The 24,935-nt window shown below is 34.0% G+C and overlaps 1 protein-coding gene across 7 annotated transcripts in view; it reads left to right on the top strand.

Moving 5' to 3' along the window:
• LOC149529463 (protein RAE1-like) overlaps positions 1-24,540 on the top strand; it is a 283,668-nt gene extending 259,128 nt beyond the window's left edge. For all 7 annotated transcript variants that reach the window (XM_089809683.1, XM_089809682.1, XM_089809686.1 and 4 more), the window contains exon 12: positions 24,115-24,540. In XM_089809683.1, the coding sequence (XP_089665809.1) occupies positions 24,115-24,165 (51 nt within the window). In that variant the 3' untranslated portion in view covers positions 24,166-24,540. The remainder of the gene's footprint in view (positions 1-24,114) is intronic.
• The last annotated feature ends 395 nt before the right edge of the window (positions 24,541-24,935 follow it).

Below are 24,935 nucleotides of genomic sequence, written 5' to 3'. Positions count from 1 at the left end.
TGACCGAAAGAGACATTTTCAAGGCCATGATAAGATCGTAACTTGCTTTATTATTGAACTTTTGAAGAAGTAGAATATTCGGACATAATGCAATGACATCTAGGTTCAAAAGAATAGGTAACATTTTTCGTGGTGATACTACCTTGCTGAGCACGATTGTCAACTTGGGTTGAATCTTCACTTTCTCTTCGCTTGTGTTCAATTGACTTTGCATGATGCACTTTTGAGTTTGAGTTGTGTATGAATGGTTCTTTCCTTGCAGCTACAACTTGTACACACTCCCATCATCAGCCAAATCAGTCTTCCAAAATATTGTACAATATCCCTTCAACTCATAGAAGGTGCCCCTATGATATTTTTATATATAGTCATTTCCATAGAAAATTTCTGACTTGGTAGTCTATTTCATCCGCTCTAGGCAAGCCACCTGAACTTAAGCATAGCAGAAATATCTGATCCTTATGGCAGAAAAAATACTCGAAGCAACACAATTTAATATATAGGAAAACATTCATGACAAAGTCATTTGATCAGTTGTATGAGTACACTAATCATTTGATAGAGGCTATTGATCTTAATGATTCTCGATTTCTCCTCATTCATTCGCTAGTATTGCACACCTTTCAATTTCTCCACCTGATTATGTAAGTCTTTATTTTCATTTGCCTTCGAGAGTTCTCGATTCCACCTTATTACATTATTATATAATAATAGTAATATTCAACACCATAATGTGCTTGATAAAGTTTTAGAATTCTCAATTCCATTTTCAAAATTATTAAAGCCTCTGCCTCCACCAAAATGTGAAACTCGTCATATTCATATGGGTTTGGCTTTATATACATTTATATTGAACCTGATTGTTTTGGACATAGTATCCATGATTAATAGTATGCATTTCCAACCATGGCTCTAATACCATTTTATTATTTTTGTATCTCTGCAAATGTACTAAGAACTTCCATGTATTTGGTATGTGTTTTCCAAATGGCAGTGACCTCTCATATTTGTATGAGGAATAGACCAAGAGGAGACATGTCTCTTCATGGGACATGTCTATTCATTAACATAATTAATATAATGATAGTTTTAAATATATATATATATATATATATATCTCACAGGTGTATCTTACTAAACCTACCAAACATCAACGTTTTTGAAATATACAAATTAAAATCACTTTACAATATGTTTTTAAGTTATAACTTAAGTCATTTAAGTTATAAAGTGCACTTTTTAATCTCATTTTATGTTTTGTTGCACTTTATTGTTATAACTTAAATCACTTAAGTGAAAATCTCACTTTTTCAACCCATTTACATGACACACAAAAATGTTATGTGTAAATATGTAATGGACCCCAAAAAGTGAGATTCACTTAAAGTGAATTAGTTAAATATGGGCGAAATAGAAACAAGTATGTGTAAGTCATTCAAACATGTAGTTGCACCCAAAAAATTTGATTTTGCTTATTTTTCCACACTCCAAGATGTAAATCGCACTTTTTGTAGTCAGCTGCATATATTTTTGAATATGCAATGTGTATTTACTATTTACCTTCAAAAACCACAATTGGCTTGCAAAAACTACCTGTTTTCAGCCAAAACAACTTGGCTGGATGGTTTTACATGTATTTTAAATATGCATTTCATAATGCAAACCCGATTTTGTCATTTGCATGTAAAGTGCAATATAATCCTCCCCAAAAAGTGCCACCAGCTCTATGCTTAAGTTTTTACGCAACAAGGCAACATGTAAATGAGTATGAAAAGTGTGATTGGGCATTTAAGTGCAATATGTAATGTGCAAGAGGGTTGGAAAAGTCCAAGTTGCATGTACTACCCGCCTACTATGAGATCAAAGGGAGATTCTACTACTTATTCAGAGTACAAATCCCTCACGACTTTCTTCAGCTACACACATCAAAGGTGCCTAGCACTTTATCTCCAAGAGACTATGCAGTTCTACGACCACACTGTACAACTATTATTCCCCCAGATAGAGGCCCTGGTTCAGCTCATCAGGACTTTCTTCTCTACCTAATCTTTGGCATAGCAGACGTACTGATCGTCTTGCACCTCCGTCACTAGTCACTCCATATCTATGAGGCCTTGCAACATATTTATTTGTCAGCGACACCCCTGCAATAGCTCTTGGCGACGGCTAGGGGCCCTTGCTCGCCTTAGACCATACCCTTTAGTGCTTGATTTCTTTCAACTGAGGAAGGACCCTGAGTCCTTGCCTTGTTTTTTGCTTCTTGGTTTCTTGTTTCCTCTTTCTCAGACATTGTTTGGTTTTCTTGTAGCCTATTGTTTCTTTGTTTGTAACACTCTCAGTCCCATAGACCCTTGGGTGGTCTTTTGTTAGACATTTATAAATTTATCTTATCTTATTGCCTCTAACCCAAACATGCATATGAAAGTGTAAAATGCGATTTGCACTTAGAAGGATAAAATGAAATGTGTAGATGATCATGAAATGTGTGATTTGCACGAAAAAACAAATATGTAATATGCATTATGTTTTGAAACCCCTGATTTGCATAAAATCATTCATATCGAACATGTAAATAGGCTGGAAACCCTAATTTACACCAGTAATATGCATTTCAACATAAAAAGTTCTCTCCATTTGGGTGTTTGAGTTAATATGTGCTTCCTTATTGCATATACACCATATTTTAAATATGCATTTAGGCTTGCAAACCCTGATGTGCTTATGCGTTTCAACTTCATGCTCTCGCCATTACATTTAACACATGTAAATGCTATATAAAACCCGATTTTGGGTGTTTGAAGGGAAAATGTTATATGCTAAGGGGCTGGGAAAAAACAATTTGTCTTTCTATTGCTATTTACTCAACATTTTTAAATATGCAAGTCATTTGGAAAAGTGTGATCTGCACTAGAAGCTGGTTACTTGCATATTTTTACAAATGCAAATGGGTTGGAAAAGTCCAATTTGCATGAGAAATGCAAAACACAATGTGTAATGGGGAGTGAAAAGTGCAATCTGGACTTGAGGGACTTCTTTTTACGTCATTTAAATGTGTAATAGAGTTGGAAAAGTCCAATTTTAGGGCCAAACGGAAGATTTATGAAAGCTTTTGAATGCTGTGTAAATGCATTTGAAAAACCTGATTTGGAGAAGAGAGTTTCATTCCAATTTCCTTTTTTCTTCAAGATATTCTCTTTGCTCTCCAAGTAAGTGTAAATCTTTGGTTTTATTTGCATTTCTTGATCTTGTTGCACATTCAATGCATTCTTTTGCTCTTTGTTTTCCATTTGTTCATTTGCAATCCTAGATTTTTGGTCTAAGTTGATAAATAAATTCAGAATTCTCATTCTTTGTAATGCAAAAAGGTTCTTCCTCCCCAAAATGAAGTTGCTTACAAGTTTGAAGTGTTGAATGGTTATCAATTTGTGTCAAAGCATGAGATATGTTTTTCTTTTCTTTTCTTTGTTTATTAAATAGTTTGTGTGCTTGTTTTTGTTTTTTTTATGGTTTGTTCATGAAGAAAATGATGAAAGTTATCCCAAAGAATGCAAGTATCCATTCATGTTTCCAGCCTTCATATTCATTCCATCTCCAAATTCACCCAAGTGCATTTTTCCCAAATATGAAATTGGACTTTTAAAACCCAATTACACATTTGCTTAAGTTTAAAATAATGAGTTTTCACCACATGTATATACATTCCTAAATCCTGATTTTGGGGAAAAGATCATATTAATAAACACAAAGCTGTCTAACCACATCCTCCCAAGCTACATCTACTTGCATTTTTAGCCATTCAAGCCAAAAATCACATTTTGCCCATATGAAATCCACCTAGAAAAACCTGATTTTGGTCATTTTTGCCCAAAAAAGCTGTCCATGTCATTTCCAGCCTATCTAAGTTCAAAAGTTTTCTAAATCATATCGAGAACACTTATCCTTCATGGATCTGCCATTATTGTCCAAATCTTGAAACCCTTATGGATGCAATCCCATAGAAAGATGTTTTCACTCTTTGGAATTCTCATGTTGCAGCGAACTCTTCAAGTCAAGATATGTTAGAATTTCTTCAAAGAATAGAGACATCCTATTAAGAAGACATGCTTCGAATTAAAGAAGCAATAATTCATTTGGTCTCCACTTTACCAATGGCTGCCCTAGAACTTGACTTTGTATAGGAATGCGCCTATTAATTCTGTAGCTCTGGTAATCATGACGGATCTGAACTACAGATTGTACAGATCCTGTAATGCATGAATATCCTTGATCGGATTTGCCTCTTTTATAACCTTAGATGATTAACCTTATCGGCGGCCTCCTTAGGAGCATTTAATAATGTTCTTTTACATGATTGTTGTTAGTATAATTACTAACTAATTATGTTTTCTAGGAGATGTCGATCATGGAATATAATCAATAGTTTATTCATAAGGGATGATCTAGAAAGAGACATGTCCTTTGAAAGGACATGCCTCTTGGGTGCAATATAAGTATGAGGTAAGGATGAGGTTAGAGAACATACAACACACAATCAAGTATGCTTCTCTATATTACTGCCTTATGCGATTTATTGCAGGGATAAGAACATTTCCAGAATAGTTATTATACTATTAGTAACACTTCATACAAGTCTGATATATAAAAGATCATCTTCAGTGAGTAGACAAAGGCATTGTAAAGTTTGGTTGTTCAGAATTTGCAAAATCTTTACTTGGTATCAGAGCTTTGGTAGTTGAACCTAGACTCTGCAAATTGACAATCAAATTTAAAATATCTAGCAACTCCTTCTACCTTCAATGGCTAGCACAATCAAACCTGAAAATAGGTTTGATGGAAAAGAACACTTCGTTGCTTGAAAATTCAGAATTATGATGATTCTTGAAGACAATGATGTAATACAGTTTGTTGATAAAGAATCCAAGCAACCTGATGTCGATCCTCATAAAACTATCTAGAGTAAAGAAAATAGGAAAGCCATGCAAATCATATGAATGCATTATTAAATGCATATGAGGTTAACAATGCAACTAGAATCCTTGCACTAAAAGGCAACTAAATCATATACAAATAAAGAAGGGAGAATCTATGAATTCATACTTCCTAAGGGTGGCTAGTCAAAGAGATGAACTTGCAAGTATAGGGACCATAATTGATGACAAAGAGCTAACACTTATGGCTATAGATGGGTTACTGGATTCATGGGAAACATTCTCACAAGGAGTAAGTGCTAGAGACAATCTTCCAGACTTCAATAGACTTAAAGGAGATTGCCTTGAAGAAGAATCTAGGAAACTTAAGAAAGGAGGAAAATTGAAAACTGAAGATGAAGAACTTCATATTCTCAACACAAATTCCTATAAAGGTAAGAAGAAGCACTTCAAAAAGAAGGGTAATCAAAGAAATGACAAACCTAAGAAAGATTTATCCAAGATAAAATGCTCGAAATGTGAAAATTCTGGACACTATAGATCTAATTGCCTTGAGAATACAAAGCAACAAGTAAATTGTACAAATGTTATTAGGAAAGAAGAAAACTATGATCTTGAGAAACGTGTATTGTATTTTGCACTATCAAATGAAGTATCAAGCACAACATGGGTAGTTGATAGTGGATCATCTCGACACATTACAAGATACAAAGAAGTACTAGACTCAATATCAGAAGAAGTTAATGGCGAAGTTACCATAGGTGATAATTCTAATCATTCAATCAAAGGAATTGGGAATTGCACCTTGAAATTGAAGTCGGGTATTTCTCTCCATCTCAAAAGATTACTCTATGTACCAGGAATAAAGAGGAATCTAATCTCTATTACAACACTTGAAGATGATGGACAAAATGTTGCATTCATGGACGGTAAAGTGATGACCTGGTTTAAGAACTCTTCATTTAAGAAATCAAAGTTGATTGGTCAAAGAAAGGGATATACTTGTATGAATTAAACATAGAACCTATTCAAACCTTAATTCATGAAGTTGCTGATATAAATTGTAACAAACGGATTTTCGTAACAAAATAAAGGTAATCTAGGAAGAGTTTTCCTCAACTAATTATTGAACAATATACATTGAGTTCCTTTTCATGAGACATTAACTACTTAAAACTGCCGACAATTAACTAATGTAATGTCCCTCGACTTTGGTATGTGGGTATTGAGAACAATCCCCTTATAACTTTTAGTTTCCAGAGATCACTTTCCCAATCACATTGTTTCTATCTCTGATATGAAGAGTATTTATATAAGATGGTTAGGTATGAGTGTTTGTATTCATTACTATCCTTACAAACTGCTAGAGTTATGGAGTTATAGAATCACTATGTGATGCAACTGTATAGTTTAATCATCTTTATATGTCGATAACAATTATGCATGAACTTTTCACAAAATTTCTATATGCATGTGAGATTCTATGTATTTAATAAAGATGGCGGTCTGGCTCACGTGATGGGACTTCTTTATCTAATTTAAATGTGTAAATAATATTGATACAGTTACTGACAAATATTGGATGATGATTATGTGTGAGTTTTGGCAATTGTTACCACTACCTATGAAATAAGTCTGCTCTTCTTTGTTCCCTTCTATATAGAGAGTGATTTGTATTTCTATTGACTTTAAAGTTTCGAATGGTGGACTGTTTATGTATCTCTTCAATTTGGAATTTTGATTATCAATTGCATGTGTAAATATTATTATCTGTAAATATGTGAACCCCTGAGTTGATTAGATGGTGATGATTGACATAAGTCTAGTGCCTTTCTTTGCCTTGTCTCTCTTTGATCAAGTTATGCCTAGATAGGCACCGAGCAATACCAAACTCTTATTTCTCCAAGATGTCTCTTGTTTCCTTATCCTATATTCACTTTCGGTTGTTTGTATCATATTGGTTATGTAGATATTTTGCCCATACGTCAGATAAAATATAACCATCAGTTTGGAAGATTGAGTCTCAACGCTAGATAAATTGAATTAACATGTGTAGCCTGATGGGTAACCTTTGTTTTGAAAGACCTCTCCGTTTGGATCATGGTTTCTTTCTCCCTAAACGCTAATGTCTACCAATTTACTTGCTTGTTTGGTGCTTACTGTAACTTCAGATATCACCATCAGATATGCATGCCTTTCATTTTCCATTCTATTTGAATTCCTTTCAATTACTATTCTTTCATTCTTTGATTGGTCCACCCAAAGTAATCTCCATTCGTTTCTATCTCAGACCTCTTTGTAATGCTCCCATTGCTTTGGACGCTGACGGTCATTGATTGTGCGCATAATCTGATATCCCCATCTGATCTCTTATCTATGTATTGGCTATATTTTAAATGGTGTCTCCCTTGTGTGCCTGTGATATTTTCTATCTCCCTTTCTTACGAAAAACAATGGCTTTCCTCTTGGTTCAATCATCTATGCCTGCCGTGGCTTGATGGTTAGATTTTTCCTTCCAACTATTTCCCATTCGTAATCTAGTCCGGGAAAAGATGATCCCCATTTTTTTTTTTGTTCCATATCTATATATAACATGGAGATGGAATGGTCGTGACTCTTCTTTAGAGTTACAATGATTATTATAAATTTTATTACTAGTTATCATCATATGTAATTATATATAATGATATTGTAACATATAAAGATTTATTTATTTGTGATTAATATTAGCATCTCAATTTAATTATATATTTTATTTATTGATAATATTATTTAATTATAATATATTATTCTATTATAATAATAATTCAAAGATAATTATATAATAGATATTATATAAGATAACTTAGTTTAATTTTATCGATTTATTTATGAAATAACAATTTGTATACTCTATTTGTATAAGATATTATTAGTACTTATCAATATAATTATTATTTTAATTATAATTATAATTACAATTTATTTATTCCTTATGTTAACTCTATTATTGATCTTGGAAATGGGGACATTACAACTAAGATAACAAAACTCAACTGAAATAACTTATAACAATGATCAACTAAAATAACTGTAATAATGATTAATTGAAATAACTATGATAACGATCAACTAAAATAACTGTAACAATGATCAACTGTGATAACTGTAATAATGATTAACTGAAATAACTATGATAACGATCAACTAAAATAACTATAACAATGATCAACTGTAATAACTGTAATAAGGATTAACTAAAATAACAGTTTATTATCTTTCCTTACATACAAGTAAATGCATAACATGAAATAGAAAGAAGAACATACGAGAAGTATCTGGTGAGTCTTTAATTTGTTGTGCAAGCCTCGGCTTTCAACAGGAGGAGAAGCGTTGACTTAGGCTTAACCTCCTAACCTCGGACCATTTTCATCCCCACATAATCTATTGAATAGAAAGGCACTCTACCCTAAGATCGGGCTTGTGATACTTTTAGTCCAGCCACCTGAGCATTCTAGTGTTTAGAATGTCCACACAATTATAGACGGACATGTCTGAATAACTGGCACTACTAACATCAAGTGATCGTAAATGGAATACATGCCTTTAACGACCTTGGCTAAGGTTTTCTAATGGGTTCAATGACTTGATCACCACCGCTCGACTTAACAACAGGGAAACAATAGTATGAACAATCATGAGCTATTAAATGAAATTAATTTAAAATTGTTATATGTCATGTCTGACTTTGATTTCCATGTTATTGCAAATTCCATCTCACCTCTTCACTTTTTCCATGGCTATACAGCCAGTGAGTTCCAGGTGCTCGAATCTCAGAGCAATCGGCTCTGTTTGTTGATCCTCAACTAATATAAGAATATTATATGTTTCCAACTTATCACAATCTATGATCTGAGAAATGTAATCTTTAAGACTTGCAGAATAAATATCATTTGATTCTGACTTTCAATGCCATAAATAAAATATGAAATCATGTTATGGATACTTGGCTTTTATTCATCATAAATAGCTTTGTCTTAGAGAGGGTCTAACCGATGATATTTAAGCAAAGATGATTTGCATCATAATCTGAATCTGTAGCTTACTGCTATAATAATCGGAATGCAATAATGTTTGATAATAAAACATATTGCAATGCTTGGGATATGGACAACCACATAACCTAGTAAAATTTGGAATAAAATGGAGTCTTGCTGTATGCTATCAATCAGCTCCACCCTTCACGAAAGAAATCTTTTAAGCGCAATCCTAGTGTGATTATCGATCACATCTTCAAAAAAATATCAATATAAAAGGAAAATCATAGAAGGAAAATGCAATGATTATCAAGTGGTATATTGCAGAGATATCGTGTGATATCTGCAGAGGTATCGGGTGATATGAAAAAGAAGTCGGGTGATATGTTCATGCTCTCCGTCTCTCTCGGCTTCATAATATAAGAAGGTATCAAAGTCTCTTTGGCTTCCAATAAGCTGTAACTCATAAAGAAGAGACTTGGCTCTTTATCACCAATAAAATATGCCAAATGTTCATTTCAGTTTTTAGCAAGAAAAATGAATAAATATGGAAAAATATTTGAAGGTTATAAATGAAGAATAATTATAATTTATATCTATCTACTTGCACGTAGATGTACTTATGAGGTGGCATCATATTATTTATAAAAATAATATTATAGTGTCACTTTTATTCCTATATTTATGTGCACGTACATAGGTATACATTATAATGATGTGGTGGAAAAATCAATCAAAACCATTTGAGGTATGCATTATTAAAAATAAAAATAAAAATTTAAATGTTTATTTAATAGCTCATGCAGGTCCATCGATTGTATCTTGATGTTCAAGTCGCTAGGTCCTTACCAAGACAATTAAAGGTCATACCTGTCAACCTGATAATTGGACTAAGCTAGTATCCCATTCCGTTGATCCCGTTTAGCAATGCTTCTCCCCCTTATCTTCTCCTGCAATCACCCATGCAATATTTCCACGATAATAACAAGTTCCATAATTATCCTTTGCATACTGATCCCACGAGACTTTGCATTGAGTCACTTCTCGATTTTGTAAGCATAGCTGATGCACCTCGAGTATTTTGAGTGGTTCTATTTCCACTACCCCTAGTTCTTGCATCTATAATAGGTTCCAATCAATTATATGATCATGATGAGTGATGTATTTCTTAAGATATGACACATGGAAGACATCATGCATCCTTGCAAGAGCTGGTGGTAGGGAAATTCTGTAGGCTATTGGGTTCATAATTTCCTTTCCAATATTTCAAAGGGTCCCACATACCTTGGGGCTAACTTGGCATTCTTACCAAACTTGATGGTACTCTTCTGAGGTTTTACTCTTAATAGCACCTTTTCTCCCACTGAAAATTCTCTAGGTGTTCTTTTTGCATCTACATAACTTTTTTGTCTATCATTGGCTTCTTTCAATCTCTAACAAATTTGGATTATTTGTTCTTCCATTTCCTTAAGCATTTTGGGTCCAACAATAATTCTATCCTCCAATTGATTTCAGCTCACAGGAGTTCTATATTCGCGGCCATATAGAGCCTCAAAGGGGGCCATTTTAATGGTGGATTGATAGGAATTGTTATAAGAAAGTTCTAGCAAAGGTAAATACATTTACCACTAGTATTGCCAATCCGTATAGTAAACTCTTAAAAGATCTTCTAATACTTAGTATACTCTTTCCATTTGACTATCAGTCTCGGGATGATAAGCTGAACTGATGTTTAGTTTAGTCCCTAATGCTGAAAATAATGTTTGCCGAAATTTGGAAGTTATCCTAGCATCCCCGTCTAAGATAATTTTCTCTGAAACTCCATGTAATCTGAAAATGTCCTTTATGAATTTATGAGCGATTTCCGGTGCTCCATCAATTAGATTTCTTGGTATAAAGTGAGCAACTTTTGTCAATTTATCTACTACTATGGTGTTCTGTTTATTTTATGTCATAGGTAACCCTTGTACAAAATCCATGGAAATTATTTGCCATTTCCATTCTGGTACCTCATTTGGGTGCAAAAGGCTAGCTGGGTAACGATGTTCTGCTTTTACTCTTTGGCATTCCAGGCATCCTACCACAAATTCTGTTATTTCCCTTTTCATTCCTCTCCAAAAATATAGAGGTTTTGTATCTAACAACATTTTAGTCACTCCATGGTGTCTTGAATATGGAGTTGAATGAGATTCTTCTAGAATCATTCTTCGAACTTCAGTTTTGTTGGGTATATAAATCCTGTCATAATATCTTAACAATCCATCCTCTTCTATCCTAAATTCTGAATACCTCGAATCTTGTGGGTCTCTGATGAGAGCTTGGCTGATCTTTGCATAAAATTCATCATACTCTAGATGTTGTAAAATCTGGTCCTTTAATCTGAAATTTATAATAGCTATAGTGGATATGTGTCTTCTTCTGCTTAAGGCATCTAATAATTTGTTTTTCTTGCCTTGATGTAATTTATGTCAAACTCATAGTCTACTAGAAATTCCAGCCATCTCCTTTGTCTAGCATTAAGGTTGGGTTGAGTAAAAATGTATTTTAGGCCATGGTGATCAGATCGAAGATCAAAAGGTTTTCCAATCAAGTCATGTCTCCACATTTGGAGAGCATGTACAATACCTTTTAATTCTAGATCATGAGGGGCATAATTCTGCTCGTAATCCCTCAATTTCTTAGACTTGTATGCAATCACCTGCTCATCTTGCATTAGCGCACCCCCTACTCCTTCCCCTGATGCATCAGTTACGACAACAAATTTCTTTTGTGGGTCAGATACTCTTAGTATGGGTGTTGTAATTAACTTTTCTTTCAAACATTCAAAAGTTGATTGTCATTTTTCAGTCCATACAATCTTCCTTTCCTTTCTTTGAAGTGATGTGATTGGATAAGCTATCTTGGAAATTTTTTTGACAAACTTCCTATAGAACTCTACCAAGCCCATGAAACTTCTGACTTCGGTCACATTTTTAGGTATAGGCCATTCCTTAATTGCCTTGATTTTTGACAGATCTACAGCTATTCCCTGAGTTGAAATAATGTGTCCTAAATATTGAATTTCCTTTTAATAGAAAGCGCACTTAGACAATTTTTCGTATAATTAATGTTCTCTTAGCCTTTGTAAGACTTTTTCTAGATGCTCTTGATGTTTTTTCTCATTCTTCAAATAGATTAGGATGTTATCTATAAAGACTAGTACAAACTTATCTAGACAATCTTGGAATATGCTATTCATTAAGTTCATGAAAGCTGCTGGAGCATTGGTTAACCCGAAAGGTAACACTGTAAATTCATAGTGCCCATACCTAGTTCTGAATTCAGTTTTGTGAATATCTATATCCTTAATACAAAGCTGGTGATATCCTGACCTCAAATCAATCTTTAAAAATACTGTAGTGCCTTTCATTTGATCAAAGAGATCGTCAATTCTAGGAAGTGGGTACCAGTTCTTGATACTAACTTTATTGAGCATTTTGTAATCTATGCATAATCTCATATTTCCGTCCTTCCTAACAAACAATATTGGGGCTCCCCATGGTGAAACGTTGGGCCAAATCAATTTCTTATGTAACATATTCTGTCATTATATTTGCAACTCCATTAATTCTGTGGTGGTCATTTGATAAGGTGCTCAAGAGATGGGTTCTGCTCCTAGTAACAAATCTATGGTAAAATCAAAGACTCATGATGGAGGTAAACCAGGGAGTTCTTCGGGAAACACATCCTGATAATTTTTAGATAGGGATACTTTTCTTCAAAAGATTCCTTTAATTTTTCTCTGATTTCCCCATCTTCAAAAATCTAGTCATCTCCATATGTGGTCTTTATAGGATCTCTCATATCTTCAACTCTTACTGCAAAACTCTCGCAACCTTTTCTTCCATATTTCTTGAGTTGCATGGCGGATATCTATTTTGATTTAATTTCATATTTAATTCCTTTAATGCTTGCAAGTTTGCCTTGGTCATCCAAACAATCTACAATTTTAGCAAGACAATCAACCTTGGCCTTATGCTCACTAAGCCAATTGATGCCTATAACAATATCGTAGGACCCAAGAGGTGCTACATACAAATTCAATTCAATGGAAAAATTTGGAAAATCAACCCGAGCCTCAAATAGACACTGCTCTAACTTAGCCCTTGATTGGTTTGCATACTCGATTGTTCATGGTTTTGCCATAAAACTAGATCTCTTTGAAAATATACTTAATAGTTTAAGTGATATAAAACATTCAGAAGCTCCAATATCAATTAAAATAGAAACGGGGTTCCCATATATCTTACCCGGAGTTTTGATCGGGCCTATCTGTTGTTCTGATTGTCTATTGTCAAGAGCTGCATGGATCCTTTGCTGATAAACATGCTGCTGTTGTGGAAGGGGTGGTTGGTGCAGCTAATTGGTGTTGGTCTTGACAAGGCATTTATTAGCATAATGATCTCCTCCACAATTGAAACATCCTAATGGTGGCCCCTTCTTCACACTGCTCTTATTATTCTTACTTGTACTGAAATTACTTTTAAAATCCTTGATTCCATTCCCTTTCAATTCTGGTTTGCTAAATTTATAATCATTAAATTGTTTCTTTTGAGATCCAGTATCTGTATTTTTTGTATTCTAGTTTGTTTTTCTTTTATTATCCCGGATGGAGTCATCTCTCTTGATTTTATATTCCTGTCAGACAACCTTCTCTAGAGCTTCTTCTATGGTTCAAGGAGTGAGAACATCAACTGCTCCTATTCTATTATTCAGACCCATGATGAATTTTCTCACTTTTAGATTGCTATCTTATTGGTATGGTGGTACATACTTCAGTAATTAGGTAAATTTCTCCCAATACTTGTGTACAGTCATATCTCCTTGCTTAAGAGTTTGGAAATCCAGCAACTTTTGGTCATAAAAGGTTTGGGGTAACAAACGGTTCCTAAAAATGGTTACAAATTTTTCCCAGGTAATCTCAGTGGTTTTAATGTTTAGCTCAACCTTGGTGTTTCCCCACCATGTAGTAACTTCTCCAGTAAAGTGGTATATTCCCCAAACTGCTTTTGAGGTTTCTAAAAAGTTTCTAATTTCATAGTACTGTTCCATTTTGGTTAACTAGGCTTCTGCATCCTCTCTGGATTCAGAACCAAAAAATTTGGGTGGTCTGATTTTCTTAATATCTACAAACAGATCACTCACTATTTCTTGTTTCTTTTTTTTTTCGGTTTGAGTGGGTGAAGCTTGTGAGGTTTTCTTGTTTTGTTCAGAGACTTCTATCTCTGTTCTGGGAGGAGGCGAGGATTGCATTTCCTCTTGGTTCTGCCCCATCTGGGCTGCCATTTCATTCATTCTTTTTTCCATATTATCCAACTTCAATTACATTTCTTGCAAAATCTGAAGTAATAAATCAGTCGATGATTGTGTGTTATTTTCATGAACCATGTCATTACCTGCAACGTTCTCATTGCTGTTCATTTTGTTTGTTTACTGGTTTAACCTAGAAATTACAAAAATTTTATGTCAATTTTTTGTATACATATTTAAATTTTTTTTAAAGTATGCCTATAACAAATTAAAAGAGTTTGCCAGTGGATATAACACATGAATAAACCAATTTATTTAATCAACTTTAATACTTCTGTTGCTGCATTTATAGCAGCCTTAATTTACAAAAATTTCCTCTTCTCAGGATGTTTACATTATGGAATCTAAATTTTGATTCTCAGTATTCAGTTCTGTTTTAGATTTGTACATATCCCCCACCATCCAAAATCTATGGAAGTGCATAAGAGAATTGTCTTGACGAGCGTTCCAGTTTTGAATTAGTTTGTTTCTATATGTTGCTTTACTAGCAGGAGTCCACCTGACTTTTTCCTTCTTCATTTGTTGCAAAGCTTGTTTCAAAGTTTCATTGTCTTGAGGCATCGAACAACAAGTGTAGTTGAAGTTTGGCATGTTCTTAATTAAGTACAAGAAGATAGGATGTTGTGCCTTCTTGCGAGATGTTTTACGTACTTGCATCATGTACATTTATTCTAAGAATTTTCAAGTTTACTAGAAAGTAGTGTGCCCTAGGTTCAGTGTCAAACACAATGCTCTGATACCATATGTAACAAACGGATTTTCATAAAAAAATAAAGGTAATCTAGAAAGAGTTTTCCTCAACTAAATATTGAACAGTAAACATTGATCTTCTTTCCACGTGACATTATCTGCTTAAAACTACCAACGATTAACTAAGATAACAAAACCCAACTGAAATAACTTATAACAATGATCAACTGAAATAACTGTAATAACTATAATAATGATTAACTAAAATAACTATGATAACGATCAACTGAAATAACTGTAACAGTGATCGACTGAGATAATTGTAATAACAATTAACTGAAATAACGATTTGCTATCTTTCCTTACATACAAGTAAAGTAAATGTATAACATGAAATAGAAAGAAGAACATACAAGAAGTATCTGGTGAGTCTTTTATTGGTTGTGCAAGCCTCGGCTTTCAGTAAGAGGAGAAACATTGACTTAGGCTTAACCTCCTCGAACCATTTTCATCCCCACACAATCTATAAAATAGAAAGATGCTCCCTACCCCGGGATTAGACTTGGGATATTTTTATTCCAGCCACTAAGCATTCCGGTGTTAAGAATGTCCGCACAATTATGGACGGACATGTCTGAATAACTATCACTACTGAGATCAAGTGATCATAGATGGCATACATGTCTTTAACGACCTTGGCCAAAGTTTTCTAATGGGTTCAATGACCTGATGACCACCACTCGACTTAACAACAGGGAAACAATAGTATGAACAAGTATGAGCTATAAAATGATTTTAATTTAGAATTGTTATGTCATGTCTAACTTTTATTTCCATGTTATTACAAATTCCATCTCACCTCTTCACCTTTTCTATGGCTATACAGCTGGTGAGTCCCAGGTGCTTGAATTTCAGAGCAATCAGCTCTGTCTGTTGACCCTCAACTAATATAAGAATATTATATGTTTCCATCTTATCACAATCTGTGATCTAAGAAATGTAATCTTTAAGACTTGCAGAATAAATATCATTTTATTCTGACTTTCAATTCCATAAATAAAATATGAAATCATGTCATGGATACTTGGGCTTTTATTCATCATAAACAGCTCTGTCCTAGAGAGGGTCTAACCGATGATATTTAAGCAAAGATGATTTGCATCATAATATGAATTTGTATCTTACTGCTATAATAATCGGAATGCAGTAATGTCGAATAATAAAACATATTGCAATGCTTGGGATATGGACAACCACATAACCTAGCAAAATCTGGAATAAAATGGAGTCTTGCTGGACGCTATCAATCAGCCCTAACCTTCACGGAAGAAATCTTTAAGCGCAATCCTAGTGTGATAATCGATCACGTCTTCAGCAAAATATCAATATAAAAGGCAAATCATAGAAGGAAAATGCAATGATTATCAAGTGGTATATTGCAAAGATATCGTGTGATATCTGCAGAGGTATCGGGTGATATGAAAAAGAAGTTAGGTGATAGGTTCATGCTCTCCATCTCTCTCGGCTTCATAATAGAAGAAGGTATCGAATTCTTTGTGGCTTCCAAGAAGCCGTAACTCATAAAGAAGAGACTTGGCTCTTGATCACCAATAAAATATGCCAAATGTTCATTTTTGTTTTAAGCAAGAAAAATGAATAAATATGGAAAAAGATTTGAAGGTTATAAATGAAGGATAATTATAATTTATATCTATCTACTTGCACGTAGATGTACTTATGAGGTGGCATCATATTATTTATAAAAATAATATTATGGTGTCACTTTTATTCCTGTATCTATGTGCACATACATGGGTATGCATTATAATGATGTGGTGGAAAAACCAATCAAAAACCATTTGAGGTATGCATTATTTTAAAAATAATTAATGTTTTAAATGTTTAGTTAATAGCTCATGCGGGTCCATCGATTGTATTCTGATGTTCAAATCGCTACGTCCTTACCAAGGCAATTAAAGGTCATACCTGTCAACCCGATAATTGGACTAAGCTAGTATCCCATTCTGTTGATCCCATTTAGCAATGCTTCTCCCCTTCATCTTCTCCTCCAATCACCAATGCAATATTTCCATGATAATAACAAGTTCCATAATAATTCCATAATAACATTTAATATAGATAAAGAATTTAATTATTAACCATAATTCCAAAATCAAGCAACTGCTAATCATCACATGACAAATAATGGATAACGACTATCTTCGTTAAATAGTTAACATAATGAATACAACGGATATATGTAACTACCCTCTTCACATGATTATGAAAGAAAATCCATTAAATTTAATGGCTATAAATAAATTTAAAATTAGGTCAAAATTTGGGATGTAACATAAACGAAATGTGAGATAGAAGGTTAGGACATCTAAACTTCAAAGCCTTATCAACTATGGAGAAGATGGTTACTGGTCTACCTAAGTTGAATAAAGATCATTCAAGCATATGCAAAGAATGCGCTCTGGGTAAAAACACCAACAAAAGTTCATTTCATGATAGCACTAGAAAAACTAACAATGTTTTGGAATTAGTCCACTCAGATTTATGTAGACCTATGTTTGTTCCTTCTCTTGGAGGATTATGGTACTATATACTTGTTATAGATGATATCTCTAGGAAAATGTGGATTTGCTTCTTAAAATGTAAAGAATCAGAAGAAATCCTTAAGAGATTTAAAGAATTCAAAACCTTAACTGAAAACTTATCAAGATACAAAATTAAATTCTTAGGACTGATAATGGAGGGGAATATAGTTTAGACTCGTTTAAAGATTTTTGTAAAGAAGTAGGAATTAAGAGGGAGTATATTGTTTCTTATAACCCACAACAAAATGGGGTAGTAGAAAGGAAGAATAGAACAATTATAGAAGTAGCAAGAGCTATGATATTTGATCAAAATTTAGAATATTATCTTTGGGCAGAAGCTTCTTGTAGTGTTGTCTATATCCAAAACAAAAGTCTTCACTCTCACCTTAGAGATAAAACTCTTGAAGAAGCATTTTCTAAGGTCAAACCAAATATAAGCCATCTTAGGATATTTGGATGCCCAGTATACATACATGTTCCAAAAGAAAAGAGAACTAAGTTAGGACCCTCCAAAAGGAAAAGTATTTTTGTTGGGTATAGTGAAACATCTAAGGCATATAGAATTTTCATACCTGGTCAGAAAAATATTGATCTTAGTAGGGATGTAATATATGAAGAAGATTTAGCATTCAAAAGAGCCCTTAGTTCTGAACATCCTACATATATACCTAGTTCTGAAGAAAATCATGAATCTGAGTTTCAAATGGAGAACATTGAAGAAATTGAAGATAAAATTCAAAATCTTAATTTTGAGAAAACTCAAAATCCTAAGAAAAGACCACTTTGGGCTATTAAGACTATAGATGAAGCACAAGACTTCACTGCACCATATTGAACCTTTAGAGAAAGCAAAAGACCCAAAAGATTTTCTAGTTATGCAGTAAACATGAATGATTTATCTAAATCAGAACCAACCAATGTTTTAGATGCTATTAAACATGCAACTTGGAAGGATGCTATGACGGAAGAATACCAATCCATTATTAAGAATGATGTTTGAGAAATTGTTTCAAGGCCTGAAGGAATATCTGTTGTTTTTTCTGTGTGGATATTTAAAATCAAGCATGCTACTGACAGTAGCATTGAAAAATATAAAGCTAGATTTGTAGCCAGGGGATTCTCTCAGAAGGAGGGAATTGATTATGAAGAAACCTTTCCTCCAATTGCTAGATACACCTTTGTAAGAGTAGACCTAGCTATTGCAGCATTGAAGGGATGGAAAGTACATCAGATGGATGTGAAAACATTTTTGAATGGAAAGATTACAGAAGAGGTATATTTGGAACAACCTGAAAGATTTGAAACTCATAACCCTAAAGTCTTTATTTGTAGGCTTAAGAAAGCTCTCTATGGGCTTAAACAAGCTCCAGGGGCATAGTATGAAATAATTGATAAGTATCTCTTTAGTTTAGGATTCCCCAAGAATGAAGCTGATCCAAATCTCTATTATAAAACGGATAAAGATGATATGATAATTTTGATACTGTATGTTGATGATTTACTAATAATAGGTAATGATCATCTTATAGATCAATGCAAGAAAGATCTAATCAGAGAATTTGAAATGAAAGATTTAGGACTCCTTCATTACTTCCTAGAACTGGAAGTATGGTAGAACACTGACAACATCATACCTAATCAAGGAAAGTATACATTAGACATCTTGAAGAGATTTGGAATGTGGAACTGCAGACCTGTGTCTTCTCCTATGGAGACTAATCTACATAAACTTAAGGAAGCAACAATAAAATCACCCTCCATAGATTCTACTCTTTACAAACAAATGATTGGGTCTCTCATGTACTTGGTAAATACATGACCTAATATTTGCTATGTTGCTAATGCTTTAAGTTAGTTTATGTGTGAACCAAAGGAGATTCACCTAGTTGTATTCAAACACATCATTAGATACTTACAAGGCGCTCTTAACCTTGGGTTCAAGTATGAGAAAGTTGACGTGAACTTACATGTGTACACAGACTCAGATTCGGCTGGAAGTGTTATTGATAGGAAAAGCACTTTAGGATGTTGTTTTAGTTTAGGCTCAACAATGAGATCATGGATATGAAAAAAGAAGGCATCAATAGCACAGAGTTCCACAGAAGCTAAATAAATTGGAGCAGCAATGGTCTCTTGGGAAGCAGTGTGGCTTAGAAAGTTACTTGTGGGATTATTTGGTCAACCTATGAGTCCTACTATTATTCATTATGATAATCAGAGTTCTATCAAGCTTTCTATGAATCTAGTTTTCCATGATAGGTCAAAGCATATTGAAATTCCTTACCATCATGTAAGAGACATGGTAGATAGGAATATTGTAAAGTTAGAATACATTTGTACTGCAGATCAGATAATAGATGTTCGTACCAAACCTCTCTCTTGAGTGAAGATAGATCACTTTAGAAAAAGACTTGGTATGGTTGAATTATAATACATTTGTATTCTTTAATCATTAATGAAATAATTTTGAGTTAAAATTATTATTGTTAGGCTATTGACTGTTATGGGCTTCACCATTTGTATTCATTATCTAAGAGGTGACGATCTCTGAGATAATGAACACTTGTATAAAAGACATTATAAAAGATGACGATCTCTAAGATAATGTACTGAACAGTAGAGAACTATCGTCAGATCTGGATGAGTTCAAGATCACAATGTGATGTAGACATTTCTATGCCTATGAGTCACAACTTGGATAAAGAAAGGATTTAATCATTCTCTGGATTTTATCCTATGTACTAGTAGATCTTAACTCAAGATCATATTGTGATATAGGCCTGCTAGTACCTATGAGTCACAACTTGGATAAAGGAAGAATTTAATCATTCTCCAAATTTTATCCTGTATGTTGCATTCCATGCAATACTGTTGTCACTAGTCTAAGTGATAACTCATATCACAGGTAAAGTAATATGACATAGTATCATGTGTTCAATGATGCCACATGCTTAGAAGATTCAGATAGATATAGAGTATCAATCTATGCTTATTCATCTTAATTGATAATGCTAGATATGTTATCTCTCAGTATGATTATCAAGTTAAGAGGAAGTGTTAATTTTGTAACTCGAGAAATCATGATTGATCTGAACTACAGATTGTACAGATCCTGTAATGCATGAATATCCTTAATCGGATTTGCCTCTTTAATAACCTTAGATGATTAACCTTATCGGCGGCCTCCTTAGGAGCATTTAATAATGTTCTTTTGCATGATTGTTGTTAGTATAATTACTAACTAATTATGTTTTCTAGGAGACACCGATCATGGAATATAATCAATAGTTTATTAATAAGGGCCAACCTAGAAAGAGACATGTCCTTTGAAAGGACATGCCTCTTGGGTGCAATATGAGTATGAGGTAAGGATGAGGGTAGAGAACACACAACACACAATCAAGTCTGCTCCTCTACATGACTGCCTTATGCGATTTATTGCAGGGATAAGAACATTTCCAGAATAGTTATTATACTATTAGTAACACTTCATACAAGTCTGATATATAAAAGATCATCTTCAACAAGTAGACAAAGGCATTGTAAAGTTTGGTAGTTCAGAATTTGCAGAATCTTTACAGCGCCAAGCATTTGTTTAAAAAAAAAAAATCAGTTAAAAGATACTAATGGGAAAGTTGTCTAAGTTTACATCCGAGCATCATTGATAAGGTTTTCAAAGTGCCGGAAACTCTAGAATGTGTAAATTAGACAAAAGGAGAATTCGCAAAAAGGTTGATTACATCACATTTTCAGTGACAAATGGCGATTCATCAAAGAGAATCAGAGGCTATCAAGAGATGCAACACCATGGTTAACAAGGTGAATGTGGTGGCATGAAATACTGGAACTCTTGAGCCTATGATCATCCACAATTGCATTACAAAGTACAAGGGCTTCGCTGATAATCTACAAGATTGATTCAACAACTTCAATACTTTATTTATTTTTAGCTTTCAGCTTTGTAGTTCAAAAGACATGTTGCATGTAGTTAACTTGCTTGCAGTCGAATTACACGTACCTCTAGTAATGTAATTGAATGAGTCTTCTTCCCTGTTTGACTTATTCAAAGTGGTTCAGTTTTTCTTGCCTTTTTCTCCTTTTCTCTCACTCCTTTTCATATAATGTAGTGCCCTTCATTGTAAATAATCATCTTTTCATATATGCAATTAAGCTCTACAAAATTTGTGCAAGCATAACTGTGGTATGTAGAACAAGTTTGAAAGAAAGGTGAATACAAGAAGCAATTTGTTTCAAAGTTGTGATTGGAAACAATTGTGGTGATACAAGTTAGAAGCTGTAATTCTAATTTGTGTTTCTATCTTTATTTCATGCTTATCTAACTTATATTTGAAGCAAAGTGAGCAAGAGAAACAATTTGTTTTGAAGCTGTGTCTCAAAGAAATTGTGGTGATACAAATTAGAAGTTGTGACTATAATTTGTATTGTTGTTTTATAGTCACACATATTATTAGGATTAAGTTACTTTCATGTTTGTTAACTAGAATAACTTATAGGATTAGAGTTTATAAATCATCTACTTCTAGAAGTCTGTACACCCCAATACTAGTGATTTACTTTCATAGAATAGAAGAATTAGACTTAGATCTAAGCCAGTACACTTTCAATCAGCTTGTGAGTTAGTGTAAGTTTATTGAAATCACTATTTCCAATTTTAAGATAGAAGTGTAGTTCAGACATCCATATCGTCCATTACTCACTCCATGTGAGTAAGTGGATTCTTTCCTAAAACAAGAGGAAAGATTATTGGTAACACCCTTATAAGTATCTCTAAACTTCTTCCTTACCATGAGTTGATCCAAGGAATAGTGAGAAGGGGGAGTCTTCCCTTTTAAGGTAGAAGAGACTTTGTCTCACACGCTGTGATTGGTACTCAATATTTTGCAACAAACGGTTGCAAAATAGCCACCAATCATACCGAAACCAAAAGTTTTTCTTGTCTAGTACAACCCAAATCACCATTGTTTTGCTAGACAGATATCCAAAGAAATTTCTAACCACCCCAACACCTATGTGCATAATCACATTGATAATAGACTAAAAATTATTGAAAGATAACCAGTTTCTGATCTCCTAGCCATTTCTGTAACAAAACGCACATATGCTGAAACAAAAATGGTCCATCTATTGCCCGTGGTTCGATATTGCAGTGGACTTTGCATCTTCCCTCTGCTTCTTGGAACTCTTGGACCTTGCAGGCTGACTCTATTTGCACTTCAGTTCATCTTTCTTCTGACCCCCTTTGTCTGGCTCTGGCTCCTCCTTCCCTGATCGAACTCTTGCTTTCTTTTCTCTGAGCAGTCTTTGACACCATTCAGAGCAATTTGTGCAGCTTTATTTCACACTTCCTTAACTCCCAAGGTGCTTCAGATGAAGAACGAGCATAGGGGGGATGAATTCCCCTAACCATACATTTCAGGTTTTGCAGGGAACAATTAGCCAACATTTTCTCCACCTCTTGGACTCCTAGTATGTCTCAAGAAATGAAAGAGCAGTTGTACAATTTTATCATGTTTTGCTTGCAATTTCTAGCACAAATAGCATCTTAAAGAGTGAGTAAATGCATCCTCTTCAATATTGCTTTGAACTTACTCTACGTGCTCTCCACCTCATAGGAGGAATGAACATCATTGTGAGGCAATTCATCCTTCCCATACCTCTTGATCATTTCCTTGCATTAACTTTTCTGTGAACTTGAAGCATTTGTCTGCCTTGGTGTTTCCTTCACATTTTATGTGAGAAATTATAAAAAAATGAATGTTGCTAGCAATTTTTATAGTAGTTTTCACTGTTTAATCCAACTTCCAGTTCTCCCTCCTTTAATTAGCACATTTCATTATGATTTGTGGATGTCCCTCTAGATGAAGCAAAGGAACTGACAATCACTTTGCCAATTTCACTGCTGGGAAAGCCGCTTTTGCTTCTGCTCCATTATGTGTGCCTGTATTGAACCTCTGCATACACCAGACCAGACTCTTCCTGTCCAATCTCTAGCAACACAACCTGCCCCCAGCAGATCTGGATTCCTTTGATGCACTTTCAAAGTCAATTTTTATCCAATCATTATCTGGTGCTAACCATTCCATCAAGTTTTCCCCTATTGGTTGATGGATTAACCCATTCTGGCCCATTAAGAGGCCATATTCTTACTATAGCTTTATTCTATGCTTGGCCATGACTACATGTATTTTTTCATTCTAAAAGCTGGATTGGGTTTATATTTTTTTCATCTCTTAATAGGACCTCTTGAAGGCAAATATTTTCTGTATGTTAGCAATTGCGAATTCTAGAACTTATTAAATGTGCCTGATCTGGTTCTGATATTCATATGATAAGTAAAACAGAGAGTTTTTGTTTGACTGTAAGGAATATACACAAATTTCAAAGGCATTGTGGAAATTGATGGACCTTTTACAGTGGCTTATACACTATCATGATTTTAGCTTTTTTAAGAGATTCAAAATTATGTTTAGCTGGCCAATGTAAAGAAAACATATATTTTGTGTGCAGGAAAGTGAGATTAAAGGAAAGCCCAGAGTTACAACAGGTGGAAGGAAGTAAAGGTCATTTTTTGAATGCACATTTTCATTTTGGGGGGATTTTGTGAATGCTTTGGTCTATTTCGACATCGAATTATGTATTTACCTCAGTATAGTTTTGCATTTGACATTGATGTTAATCAAGTTAATTGAATATAGTGTCTGCACCTTCACTGGGTTGAGGAGGACGAGGCTGTAAAAAATTTTGACCAACAAATTTATCTTTATATTCTGATTCACACTCAATGAGTCTTATAATGGGATGAATATTTAGATATATTACATTGTTCAAGAATACAGTGATTTTACGGCTTTACCTAACTGCATTATCTAAATCACAAATGTAACATTGCTTCTTTCAGATAAACCATATGCAAACTTTGTGTTTGGAGTTTCATGTGATGTTTTTACCAGGACATTTATGGTTTTTGACAATATACGTCAGTTAATGAGAATACTCATAATTCAAATTGTATGATTAAGAGTAAGGACATTTTTTTTACTGACATGAACTTGCACACACAAAAGTGCACATGGATGTATGCGTGCCAGAAACTGGACACATGCATATTGTATGGATAATAATGATAACAAGGATACTAATGTGGGAAGTTCACATGATTAACAATGGCATTGGTGACCAAGATACTTGTCACTATTGGGGTGGCTTGATTGGTTGCTTGTGATATACAAAGCTTAGGAACATCCATCATATAGAAGAAATGTGAATTGTGAATGTGAGGCATGTATTAAAAGTGGAGGGAACACTAGCCCATGCAACAACTGTTAAAA

This window comes from Cupressus sempervirens, chromosome 11 (assembly GCF_028749045.1).
Source record: "Cupressus sempervirens isolate cs-2001-9-10 chromosome 11, ASM2874904v1, whole genome shotgun sequence".
Taxonomy (NCBI): domain Eukaryota; kingdom Viridiplantae; phylum Streptophyta; class Pinopsida; order Cupressales; family Cupressaceae; genus Cupressus; species Cupressus sempervirens.
The sequence above is the reverse complement of the archived record's forward strand: the minus strand, read 5'-3'. Positions and strand labels throughout refer to the sequence as shown.